This window comes from Bufo bufo, chromosome 9 (genome assembly GCF_905171765.1).
Source record: "Bufo bufo chromosome 9, aBufBuf1.1, whole genome shotgun sequence".
Lineage (NCBI taxonomy): Eukaryota > Metazoa > Chordata > Amphibia > Anura > Bufonidae > Bufo > Bufo bufo.
Window position 1 is genome coordinate 43,070,656 of NC_053397.1, and position 13,367 is coordinate 43,084,022.

Sequence of the window (13,367 nt, forward strand, 5' to 3'; positions counted from 1 at the left end):
CTATATGGGGTGATCTGGGGTGATCAGGGGTGAATAAGGGGTTAATAAGTGACGGGGGGGTGTAGTGTAGTGTGGTGCTTGGTGCTACATATTACTGAGCTACCTGTGTCCTCTGGTGGTCGATCCAAACAAAAGGGACGACCAGAGGACCAGGTAGCAGGTATATTAGACGCTGTTATCATAACAGCGTCTAATATACCTGTTAGGGGTTAAAAAAATCACATCTCCAGCCTGCCAGCGAACGATCGCCGCTGGCAGGCTGGAGATCCACTCGCTTACCTTCCGTTCCTGTGAACGTGCGCGCCTGTGTGCGCGCGTTCACAGGAAATCTCGCGTCTCGCGAGAGGACGCGCCGGCGCGTCCAGGCGGAATGAATCAACCACCTCCAGGACGCGTCGCTGCGTTCGGCGGTCCGGAGGTGGTTAAATAATGTTTGATGATGTTAGTTGTAATTCTCCATGTCAATATCTATATTTAAAGAAAAACCATAAAATCCTGCATCCCTGACCTCTAAGCCTTATAGGCGCCACTCCTTGGTCTGTACAGAACACTTTACTGCAGTTACCTGCTTATCTGTCATTCTAATCCTGCCTGTAATGATATCACCTCTGTGTATAGATAAGACATGATCCACCATTCACAATATGTGAGTGTTAAAGCTTATCTATTCTTATGCTGCTCAGAATGTGTAATGATGTATTTGTATGCAGGGCTAGAAGTAAGAGAGAAGTAAAGGAGCACAAGATCGCTTGCCACAGCTGATGGTGTGTGGCAGTGTGTCCGGCGCTAATATGGCCGTTTGGTGCTGTTCTTCTGTGGAGATTGGGCCCCACAGATAGTGGAGGGCCCTCAGACACTGACATGACTGCACACAGCTCCCGGGTCACGTCCTAGGACATTACACCCGGATCACTGACAGTCCCTTCTCAGACGCCTGGGAGTTTCCATGACAACGCTCCGCCCGGTTGTCATAGCCACCACAAGAAGCGGCTCCCTGCACGCCGGATCCACCTGTTTGAACCACAGGAGCGTCCCTATTCTCCTTTCACTTCCATTTCCAAAATGTTTCTAAAGAACCGGAAGATCAAATACGAGAACCAAATATTATATGTACAGGCACATACCAGAGATAAACAGCCTAATGCAAGTGCGCCACCTGCAGGCAGAAATACCTATGTGTACTATATTTTGTGACCCATAGAGCTCCCCCTGCTGGTCTGGGTCTGTATGTTAACGGACATCTGTCCTCAGATCTGCACCTATGACACTGGCTGACCTGTTACATGTGCGCTTGGCAGCTGAAGGCATCTGTGTTGGTCCCATGTTCACATGTGTCCGCATTGCTGAGAGAAATTATGTTTTAATACATGCAAATGAGGCTCTAGGAGCAACGGGGGCGTTGTCGTTACACCTAGAGGCTCTGCTGACTCTGCAACTGCAGAACCCCTGCACTTTGATTGACAGGGCCGGGTGTGATCACATTTACACTGCTTGGCCCTGTCAATCAAAGTGCAGAGGGGGCTGCAGTTGAATCACCCCAATCCAGCTACAGACCCTTCATGTATTTGGTCCCAGCTTTTTATAAACATCAGAAATAAGACGCACAGGATGTTTATTTGCTGCGAGTTTATTTGAAATGATTCCAGGAGTAAAGGGAGGAGAGTATGGCTAAGATGACATTTTTTTTTAGATTTTTTTTTTATGAAAGCGAAAGGTAATTAGGTAAGGTGGTTTGAAATCGAAGATTTTCTTTGCATCATGCATGATGTCTGCAAAAAATAAATAAAAAATCATGTTCATCATCTTACACGGTCCAGCTTTATGTTGCATTTTTCTGCCTCAACACCCTTTGGAAAAGTATCGATGGGCTTAGTGCGAAGGACATTGCCTCCCACCTCATGGTGGCCATAGATTTACTTTCCAGACACACAGACTACCAGAAGATGCAGGATAGTGAGAATGCTTTCATGCAGTCAGTGTTTGGTCAGTATTTGGTCAGTGATTTCCATCAGTGATTGTGAGCCAAAACCAGAAGCCTTCACAGAGATAAGGTGTAAAGGAAAGATTTGTGCCAGTGTTTCGGGACTATACCTGGTTTTGGCTCACAATCACTGATGTGTGTGAAATCTACCTAACAGATGGCTCAATAATGCAAAACAGAGGGTAGTTATTGATGGAACATTCTTAGATCGGGTCTCTCTAACCAGTAAACTACCAAAAGGGTTAAGTGACATAGCTATAGGGGGTCACAGCAGTCACAATTGTGACCAGGCCCCTTGGCAAGGTGAACCTTAAGGCCTTGTCATATGCTGACTGTCTTTGTAGTGACTGGGCAGATCACTCCTGAATTGTTCTTCCTGACCATAGAGAGAACTGTGCAGCCATACTGTTACAGCTGCACAGTTTGCCCTAGTCTCTATGATCTGTGAAAGGAGGAAAACAGGAAGTTACAGCCTGGATAACACTGGAGCCCGGAGAGCTGAGTAACCAGCATTAATACTTCCACATCTTCAGTCTCCTAGATCACCCGGTGTACTGACATTAACACCTTTTGTTGTCCTAGAACATCAGGTATTTTCACAATAACCCTCCCCCCTCCCCCTCCCCCCCACGGTCCAAAGCCTCCAGGTTTCCTGACATAATCTCTTTGCTGCAATAAACGTCAGCGATTCTGACATTAACCACGTCACTGCACTAGACCACCAGGGATTCTGATATTAATCTTTTCACTGCCCTAGACCACCACAAATGCCTACATTAACCCACTCACTGTCCTAGACCACCAGGCTAGACTGAAATTACCCCCCTCTCTACCCTCGACTTGGATGTGGTTTAATGCTATTTGTCTGTCAGCTGGGGTTTTGCCTTCTACACTATAGGATTATATTGTGTGTTGCACTTGATGGACCTGGGTCTTTTTTGACATGTACAGCAACAATTTCATTCAATACATACGTTTCTTTCTAACGCACATTGTAGTTGCCAACTATTTCCCCAATAATGTCTGGTTAAAAAGAAAAATATATTTCCATTAAGGTTAATAACAGAAAAATTAGCATAATTTTGTATAACGGCATGTAACATTATATAGTATATTATTGTATAGAAGTTCTTTTATTAATATTTTATATACTGTATTCATTAATATGCGTTGTGTTGCATTAAAGCAGTTCTCCAAGTTAAAAAAGATAAAAAAAGAAAAACGCAGGGACAGAATAGAAGCTGTACTCCCCATTTCCATTCCCCTCTGCTCCACCATCGTTGCTTTGGTCCTTCCCGCAGCCGTGACATCATGTTCTTGCCTGCACCAATGATGTCCCATATACTGTATGTGACCACCGCAGCCAATCACTGGCCTCAATGTCTGCAGTTTGCAAGGCCGCACTGGGACAATAATTCAGCCCTGGCATTTGAAAGCATACAGGCCCACCCCAAGATGAAGACTTCACAGAAACACAAGTCAGGGTCGGCACCATCCCAGTAGAGTTGGTCACTGAGAACACCGACCCATCTGGCATTTGTCTGAATTGCCAGATGGGCAGTCCGGGCAGACGTGTCAGTATAAGATTGCTGAGGCCAGTGATTGGCTGCAGCAGTCATGTGCGGTATAAGGACACATTACCTCTGCAGTCATGTATATACAACACCCAGCCAGGAAGATCGGAGCAGTGGCGCTGGAGCAGCGGGGGGTTGAATCATTAAAAGGGTATTCAATTGTGGCAAGTGATCCTCTGTCCACAGCATAGGGGATAACTATGAGATCAGTGGGGACCTAAAGCGCTCCACTATTTCCAGAACTTCCATAGAGAAGAGTGTGCATGCCCAACCTGTCTCTCTGTTCATTTTGGGGGGCCCCGCAGGGCCCTGGGTCCCCATTCTTGTGATGGGTGGGGATCCCAGTGGTAGGACATGCACACATCTAGTAAGTTACCTGCTAGCCTGTGGATGAGGGATTACATGCCACACCTGAATACCTCTTTAAGTGTATTTCCTTTATTGTTTTAACACCTTCCTTGCCTCTATCTATCTGTCTATGTGTCTATCTATTTATCTATCTGTCTTTCTCTATGTCTTTATTTCTGTCTGTCTGTTTCTCTGCCTAACTACATCTCAAGTCAAATAAATATTCTAAAAAAATAAGTTTAAATGTAAATGATACATGAAGCATATGCAAGAATTCTTCAAATGTTTAATCTTACCGTTCCACAAGGCAGATAGTTCACCACGCCTGTCAGCTTATCATGTAAGGAAGAAAATACAATATATTATTTTAATCCTAATGAACAATCTGTCTGTAATATGTGACATTTCATGTAGTTGTATTTCTAACTTCAGTCCTGTGATCTCTCAGAGCTGTTCCGTTACACAGGCTGATACCAACCTCTCAACCACTTACACTGATTTAAAGCGGAAACAAGAAAGGGAGAAGTAAATTAAAAGTCCAGGTTATTTTTTATTATGCGTCCGGTTGAGGTAGGTCGTGGCACACTCAGAAGTGCCAGGACTCGCCTGATACAGTGCAGGTAGAGTAATTATCAAATGTGGTCAAACAGGTTTAAAAAAATAATAATAGGCTTGTATCACGGTAGGGGTCCATGCCCAACACCGCTCCACGCCATATGTTGGGAACAGCCACAACTTTAGCTTGTTTCTCTGTCCATGTACTGACTTTTACCTGACTTCTGGATTTAACACTTCACTTCCTGACCAGATCTCTGTATTAACCAAGAGCTGCCGGCCTTAACCCTCAAGACTGTTTTTGTTTTGCATAAACTCTGCCTGCCGTACCTCGGCCTGTCCCTGACTGCGGTTTTTTTGCCTGATCCCCCTGTGCCTTGCACCAGTCTCTGTTGGCCATTGTAGCTCAGCAGTCTACAGACTGAGTCTAATCCAACAGGTAGCGGTCTGGTAGATCCCCTGCAGTGGAGTCCAGATCTAGTATAGGGGTTAAAGGGTGAAGACCAGGGGAGCAACTTAGTACCCTTAGTAGTAGTCTAAAACCAATCTGTTCAAATGACACAGCAGATCCACATCCACTTAATAACAGCTTGTTGATGTAAATGAAATACAGATGAGCCCACCTATACATTTTCTTGAATTTTATGAAGGATTCCAATATCTCACAATACAAATTTGACACAATATTGCAGTGCCCTAGCAAAATCCTCCACAGGCTGCAATGCAGCCCGCAACCACTGGGTGGCCAAACACAGACAGAGATAGCATATGCATCTCCCAACAGAGTACTGCAAATCACGTTTCTTTTCAAAGCTGGTTATTTCATGCCACACATCAGGATATGCCAAGAGGAAAGGTGAGGACAGACCTATGTACCAGGCGAGCTGTATATAGGCAATGCCTTTCTTTTTACTGTACTTTGTCGCTTTTCTTCAATTCCTAAACCACTGACTGCTAACCAGATGGATGGAGGTGAGAACATTTAGTTGTAGCTCATATTCAATAGGAAATGCTTTAAATTGATGCTGAGAGTATGTAAGGTGAAGTAGAATGTAATTACCAGATTCGTATCGAGTTTAATCGGCACAAGATTTCCCAGGATCATGTTAAGAAGTTTACATGTCGTTTCATCAAGCTGGAGAATAATATAATGACACAAGTCACTCCTCGGATAGAATAAGTAACATTTACAGATTTAGGGTTCATGCGCACAACCATAGTTTTAGTACCATTCATTTCAATGGGGCCGCAGCACATGTACGTCTATTCCGCGGGCCCGCAAAAACCCCCCCAAAAAAAGACATGTCCTATACTTGTCCGTTTTGCAGTTCTAACTAAGGGCAGCACGTACTGATTCACAAAATGCACAAGGCATACGGGCGGTATCCGTGTTTTGTAGGATTCTCAGTCTGTGGACCACATATACGGCTACAGCTGTGTGCATGAGCCTTTAGAATGAGAAAACTATAGAAATGTCAAAAGTGCATGAGCCTTGCTGCCCTTCAAAATGGGAATCTCTTTCATATGTACTGCGGCTCTAAAGGGAATCTGTCCCCAGGTACCTGAAACTAAATGTGCGCTTGTCAACGCAGTGCAACGTTCTATCTCCCATCCTTGTGACAACTTGAATGAAGTGGACAATTCATTTCCGGTCTGCCTATCCTGCATAATACTTTAACCAACCGAAATAAATCTTGATTGACAGTTTATGTCAGATGTAGTGATAATACTGTTAATCTTTAGACTGTGAGGCATTCACCATAGCGCAGACCCCTCCACACACTCCTCCTGCCTTTGTCTGCAGCCACTAGGGGGAGCCGAGTGCAAAGGGGTTTTCCAAGCTGTCATTGCTAAGCTACGTTTGCTATGGATGCGGATATCTATGTGTGCGCCCGTCTGTAGGGCATAACTAATGGCACTAGTCAGACCCTCTCCGTTCTTCTAGAGAACAGCAGGTAGAGGCTAGTGCTAAAATAACACTTTTTAGAGGATGTGATGTACGTATGAACGGACTTGCTCATTACATTCAACTCATTCATTTGCCAACATAAACAATACATTTAGTTCTTTACCACACAGTCCAGTAAAGTTGGCAAGCCCTTAACGATAGCCTAAAAGTCAAAAAAGTATATTATTACAAGTTGCAGGTTTATTTCTCATTTAATCATGGCCCGTTGCTGAGTTTTAGTTGTGTACACCAGTGGTGCCCAACCATTTTCTGTCTGAGGGCCGCGCTAGACATGGTATACATTTCACGGGCCAGAACCAGGTAGCTTTGCCGGAGAGAAATGCAAACACTGTGAGGGGGCACCTGTGAGCATTACTAATACACATAATACGTAGCCTTCAAATCTGCGCTGGAGGCTGCGTTTGGAGTCTCTGTTGCAGATTCTGTTGAAAGACCAGACAAGAAAGCCTTGTATGCAGAACTTCTGTGTCCGGTAAAAAGACAGGATCCCGAACAGAAACTGAAAGGATCCCATCATAGTCGGTGGAGTCTATTCAGCTTCTTCCCTGTGGAGTGACAGGAAAAGGGGGAGCAGGGTCACTAGTGGGGTGACAGGAGGAGGAGGGAGCAGGGTCACTAGTGGGGTGACAGGAGGAGGGGGAGCAGTGTCACTAGTGGGGTGACAGGAGGAGGGGGAGCAGGGTCACTAGTGGGGTGACAGGACGACGGGGGCAGGGTCACTAGTGGGGTGACAGGACGACGGGGGCAGGGTCACTAGTGGGGTGACAGGAGGAGGGGGGCGCAGGGTCACTAGTGGGGTGACAGGAGGAGGGGGAGCAGTGTCACTAGTGGGGTGACAGGAGGAGGTGGGAGCAGGGTCACTAGTGGGGTGACAGGAGGAGGGGGGCGCAGGGCCACTAGTGGGGTGACAGGAGGAGGGGGAGCAGTGTAACTAGTGGGGTGACAGGAGGAGGGGGGAGCAGGGTCACTAGTGGGGTGACAGGAGGAGGGGGAGCAGTGTAACTAGTGGGGTGACAGGAGGAGGTGGGAGCAGGGTCACTAGTGGGGTGACAGGAGGAGGGGGGATGCAGGGTCACTAGTGGGGTGACAGGAGGAGGGGGAGCAGTGTCACTAGTGGGGTGACAGGAGGAAGGGGAGCAGGGTCACTAGTGGGGTGACAGGAGGACGGGGGCAGGGTCACTAGTGGGGTGACAGGAGGAGGGGGGCGCAGGGTCACTAGTGGGGTGACAGGAGGAGGGGGGCGCAGGACCACTAGTGGGGTGACAGGAGGAGGGGGAGCAGGGTCACTAGTGGGGTGACAGGAGGAGGTGGGAGCAGGGTCACTAGTGGGGTGACAGGAGGAGGGGGAGCAGGGTCACTACTGGGGTGATAGGAGGAGGGGGGAGCAGGGTCACTAGTGGGGTGACAGGAGGAGGGGGGAGCAGGGTCACTAGTGGGGTGACAGGAGGAGGGGGGAGCAGGGTCACTAGTGGGGTGACAGGAGGAGGAGGGAGCAGGGTCACTAGTGGGGTGACAGGAGGAGGTGGGAGCAGGGTCACTAGTGGGGTGACAGGAGGAGGGGGGCACAGGGTCACTAGTGGGGTGACAGGAGGAGGGGAAGCAGGGTCACTAGTGGGGTGACAGGAGGAGGGGGAGCAGGGTCACTAGTGGGGTGACAGGAGGAGGGGGGGCAGGGTCACTAGTGGGGTGACAGGAGGAGGGGGGAGCAGGGTCACTAGTGGGGTGACAGGGGGAGGGGGAGCAGGGTCACTAGTGGGGTGACAGGGGGAGGGGGGAGCAGGGTCACTAGTGGGGTGACAGGAGGAGGGGGGGAGCAGGGTCACTAGTGGGGTGACAGGTGGAGGGGGCAGCAGCGTCACTAGTGGGGTGACAGAAGGAGGAGGGAGCAGGGTCACTAGTGGGGTGAGAGGAGTAGGGGGGAGCAGGGTCACTAGTGGGGTGAGAGGAGGAGGGAGGAGCAGGGTCACTAGTGGGGTGACATGAGGAAGAGGGAGCACGGTCACTAGTGGTGTGACAGGGGGAGGGGGAGCAGTGTCACTAGTGGGGTGACAGAAGGAGGAGGGAGCAGGGTCACTAGTGGGGTGAGAGGAGGAGGGGGGAGCAGGGTCACTAGTGGGGTGACAGGAGGAGGGGGGGCAGGGTCACTAGTGGGGTGACAGGAGGAGGGGGGAGCAGGGTCACTAGTGGTGTGACAGGAGGAGTGGGGAGCAGGGTCACTAGTGGGGTGACAGGAGGAGGGGGGAGCAGGGTCACTAGTGGGGTGACAGGGGGGAGGGAGCAGGGTCACTAGTGGGGTGACAGGAGGAGGAGGGAGCAGGGTCACTAGTGGGGTGACAGGAGGAGGGGGGAGCAGGGTCACTAGTGGGGTGACAGGAGGAGGGGGGAGCAGGGTCACTAGTGGGGTGACAGGAGGAGGGGGGAGCAGGGTCACTAGTGGGGTGACAGGAGGAGGGGGGAGCAGGGTCACTAGTGGGGTGACAGGGAGGGGGGAGCAGGGTCATTAGTAATATACTTTTGAACTATGCCTTTTGCTGCTGTATGAACTACTACTCCCATTATCTATTCAGTAAAGTGAGACTTTGGGGGTCATTTATTAAGACCAGCGTTTTAGACGCCGGTCTTAAAGGGAACCTGTCACCTGGATTTTGGGTATAGAGCTGAGGACATGGGCTGCTAGATGGCTGCTAGCACATCCGCAATACCCAGTCCCCATAGCTCTGTGTGCTTTTATTGTGTCAAAAAAACTGATTTGATACATATGCAAATTAACATAAAAGAGTCATATCTTACTTGTGTGACCAGAGAAGAGTCATATTTTCAAGCTCTGACTCATCTCAGGTCAATTTGCATATGTATCAAATCATTTTTTTTACACAATAAAAGCACACAGAGCTATGGGGACTGGGTATTGCGGATGTGCTAGCGGCCATCTAGCAGCCCATGTCCTCAGCTCTATACCCAAAATCCAGGTGACAGGTTCCCTTTAATATTCCCTATAGCTGGTGGTGGATCGCCAAAGTTAAGTAGAGGCGCCGGCCTCTACATATCTTCGGTGGATCCACCACCACTTCTAAATGTAAGACGGCTTCCTTGCTATCTTACATTTAGGCCTCTTTCACACGGGCGTCATGTTTTTGGCAATTTTTCTGCGCGAGTGCAAAACATTGTAATGCGTTTTGCACGCGCGTGAGAAAAATCGTCATGTTTGGTACCCAAACCCGAACTTCTTCACTGAAGTTCGAGTTTGGGTTAGGTGTTGTGCAGATTGTATTATTTTCCCTTATAACATGGTTATAAGGGAAAATAATAGCATTCTTAATACAGAATGCATAGTACAATAGCGCTGGAGGGGTTAAAAAAATAAAAAATAATTTAACTCACCTTAATCCACTTGTTCGCGCAGCCCGGCTTCTCTTCTGTCTTCTTCTGAGGAATAGGACCTTTGATGACGTCACTGCGCTCATCACATGGTCCATCACATGATCGTTTCCATGGTGGTGGATCATGTGACGGACCATGTGAGGAGCGTAGTGACGTCACCACAGGTCCTTTTCCTGTGCACAACAAAGATGAAGACAGAAGAGAAGCCGGCTGCGCGAGCAAGTGGATTAAGGTAAGTTAAATTATTTTTTATATTTTTTGAACCCCTTCAGCCCTATTGTACTATGTATTCTGTATTCAGAATGCTATTATTTTCCCTTATAACCATGTTATAAGGGAAAATAATAATGATCGGGTCCCCATCCCGATCATCTCCTAGCAACCGTGCGTGAAAATCGCACTGCATCCGCACTTGCTTGCGGATGCTTGCGATTTTAACGCAGCCCCATTCACTTCTATGGGGCCTGCGTTGCGTGAAAAACGCACAAAGAGGAGCATGCTGCGATTTTCACGCAACGCACAAGTGATGCGTGAAAATCACTGCTATGTGCACAGCCCCATAGAAGTGAATGGGTCCGGATTCAGTGCGGGTGCAATGCGTTCACCTCCCGCATCACACCCGCGCGGAAATCTCGCCCGTGTGAAAGGGGCCTTAGACCATTTTCTACGCCTAAACCAGGCCCATCCCTTCCCTGCCCACACCACACCCCCCCTTTTTTAGACCTAGCGTCACCAGGGAAAAATCTGAGATTGCAGCGCAAATCTGCACCAGATATACGCCCAATAAAGTAATTGACCCCTTTTATGTTTTGCAAATAAACAAGGCCTGATCATTGCTTCTTACAGTTCACAAGGGCTCCCCAACTGTCACTGGGCAGGAACCCCATAAAGCCAGGGAGTTCCCTGAATGAAGAAAGGGTGTGCCCTCTTTTCACTGTGCACAGCCTGGAGAGTGCCAGAGGGAAGATTGCCACCATGAACTGTGAGTACTACTACCACTATCAGGGTCACCACCACCACTACCATCCTGACGTCATGCATTGTGGGCCTCACATTTTGGCCTGTGCCGTCAAGTGCAGAATTGTGGAAGCATCTGAATTAGCTGGATGACAGTGCTGAGATTCACTACAGTAAAGGGTTATAGAAAACTGTAAAAGCCGACGTGTTAATGGTGAATATTTACCGTTATACAGCTAGTAATTTCCTGAAAGAACATGAGAAAGGCGGATGAGTTGAATAGTTACCATATACTTACTTATAATCATTTATATAACATATTCCACAGTGCTGTACAGAGATTGTCATCACTCACATCTATGTGTACGAGGTCAACTGCCCTTAAAAAGGAGCTGTCCCCTCTCCTGACATGTCTGATGTAGTAACTACTTGCATCCCTTATGTAATAACAATTCTGGAGCCTTTATTGTTATGACTCTATAATATGTCATCCCTTTATTATTCCTGCTAAAAGTTATGAAAGAATTAGCAGTTTGAAATGAAGGTCCAGATGGGTGTTACCAGTTGTGGGTGTGTCCCTGCACTGTTTGACACAGGGAGCACTGATTGGATAATGTCAGGCTTTGCAGCGACCCCCCCCCCCCCAACTGGTAGCACCCATCTGGACCTTCATTTCAAACTGCTGGCATTACATGGGGAATACCAGGAGAGGTAACAGGTCCTCTTTAATAAGCACATGTGAGACTGGCCTACGACAGACGAAGACTGTGTATACCAACATAAGGCATTCCTAATTTCCTTGTTGATTTTGACCAGTTTCATTGGCAAGCTCTAGCATATCATGTCCGTGAGCAGATCATTCCCACAGCTCTTAGGCTACTTTCACATATGTGTTTTGGCATTTCAGTTTTGAGATCCGGAAGAGGATCTCCAAACCATGCCAAAATGGTTCCGTTTGGCCCCATGCATTCTGAATGGAAAGAGATCCGTTCAGGATGCATCAGGAGGCCTTCCGTCCCGTCAGCATTCCGTCTTGTGACCGGACACAAAACTGGATCCGTCACTGAAAACAATGTAAGTCAATGGTGGCGGTTCATTTTTTTTAAGGATCCTAATGTATTTATGATCCGTTTCGATTTCACACAACTGCATCCTAACGGAAGGGATGTATCCTGATGTGTAATCAAAACTGAATCGTTTTGGTCAGGATTTGAGATCTTCTGCCGGATCCCAAAACCTGAAACCAAAACCCATATGGAAAAGTAGCCTTATTCTGGTATATGGTCATGATCTCCTCTTTCTGCACCAATCTCTTCAGTTATCAGCCTTCGCTTTCTCTGTCCCTGCATAACAACCTCCCCTTAGGGCTCTTTCACACGAGCGGATGCCGTGCGTGTCATCCGCAGCGTGAATGACAGCCAAGCCATCCGCTCGTGTGAAGCAGCCTTTATACTCAGTTAATAGGCGGCTTAGGCGGGGTGCAGAATTTCCTTAAATAGACCAGTCCTGTATGGAGACTTAGGCCTCTTTCATACAACCGTATGGCTTTTTCAGTGTTTTGCGGTCCGTTTTTCACGGATCTGTTGTTCAGTTTTTTTTTTTCGTTGTGTTTCTGTTTCTGTATCGTTTTTCCGTTCCATTTTTCCCTATGGTATATACAGTATACAGTAATTACATAGAAAAAATTTGGCTGGACATAAAATTTTCAATAGATGGTTCAGCAAAAACGGAGCGGATACGGAAGACATACGGATGCATTTCCGTATGTGTTCTGTTTTTTTTTTCGGACCCATTGACTTGAATGGAGCCACAGAACGTGATTTGCAGGCAATAATTGGACATGTTCTATCTTTAAACGGAACGGAAAAACGAAAATACGGAAATGGAATGCATATGGAGTACATTCCTTTTTTTTTGCGGAACCATTAAAATGAATGGTTTTGTAAATGGACCGTGTACGGAATGCAAAAAACGGCCCGTAAACGGGAAAAAAAAAAAAAAACGGTGGTGTGAAAGAGGCCTAACTGGAGGCACTCCAGGGTGTGTTGACTTATTGGCAGTTCTCCGTAGGAAACAAATATGCAAAGAAGCATCTCCCTAGAAAGAGAACCATCTCGCTAGCGCCACCTCTTGGAAGTGGCTCCTTATGAGTCAAGATCTGACTTTCCAACAAATCTGAGAAAACAGCCAGGCTAGATATCTATCCGTAGACGGATTTTTCGGGGTGCTTGTCCCTCGTCAGTATGGTTCTCTTTCTTGGGAGATACCTCTTTGCTTACTCAGGTTATAAGATAATGGAGCAGGAATAAAGTGCCTGTTCTAGAGCCAACACTTTTGTAAGCCTTATTCCCAGGCTATGCTTTATAGAAATAACATCTTTTTTCTTTTTGTAAACCCTTGTATTTTGAGGAAGCAAAGCGAGAATTTGTGAGCAAAAGATTCTTCTCATGTCTATAGTTCAATAGGGTTAGAAACAGGCAAACATGGAAGTTGTCCCTCCTACAGGCTAAGGGCTCATTCACGCGACTGTGTGAAGCCTGTTGCCGTATTGCGGACCGTTCCATGTGCATTCCGCATCACGGATGCTGACCCATTCATTTCA

At 47.4% G+C, this 13,367-nt stretch overlaps 1 protein-coding gene across 4 annotated transcripts in view; it reads right to left on the reverse strand.

The window, feature by feature from the left end:
- LOC120978577 overlaps positions 1 to 13,367 on the reverse strand; it is an 875,253-nt gene that overhangs the window by 579,126 nt on the left and 282,760 nt on the right. For 2 of the 4 annotated variants that reach the window (XM_040406806.1, XM_040406805.1), the window contains 6 exons: positions 10,992 to 11,012; positions 6,531 to 6,569; positions 5,519 to 5,593; positions 4,200 to 4,235; positions 2,956 to 3,004; positions 1,610 to 1,769 (listed from right to left, as the gene is read on the reverse strand). The exons of the other annotated variants lie outside the window; for them this stretch is intronic. In XM_040406806.1, coding sequence (XP_040262740.1) covers positions 2,987 to 3,004; positions 4,200 to 4,235; positions 5,519 to 5,593; positions 6,531 to 6,569; positions 10,992 to 11,012 — 189 coding nt within the window. In that variant the 3' untranslated portion in view covers positions 1,610 to 1,769; positions 2,956 to 2,986. Of the gene's footprint in view, positions 1 to 1,609; positions 1,770 to 2,955; positions 3,005 to 4,199; positions 4,236 to 5,518; positions 5,594 to 6,530; positions 6,570 to 10,991; positions 11,013 to 13,367 lie in introns of those variants that run through there. 4 annotated transcript variants of the gene reach the window in all.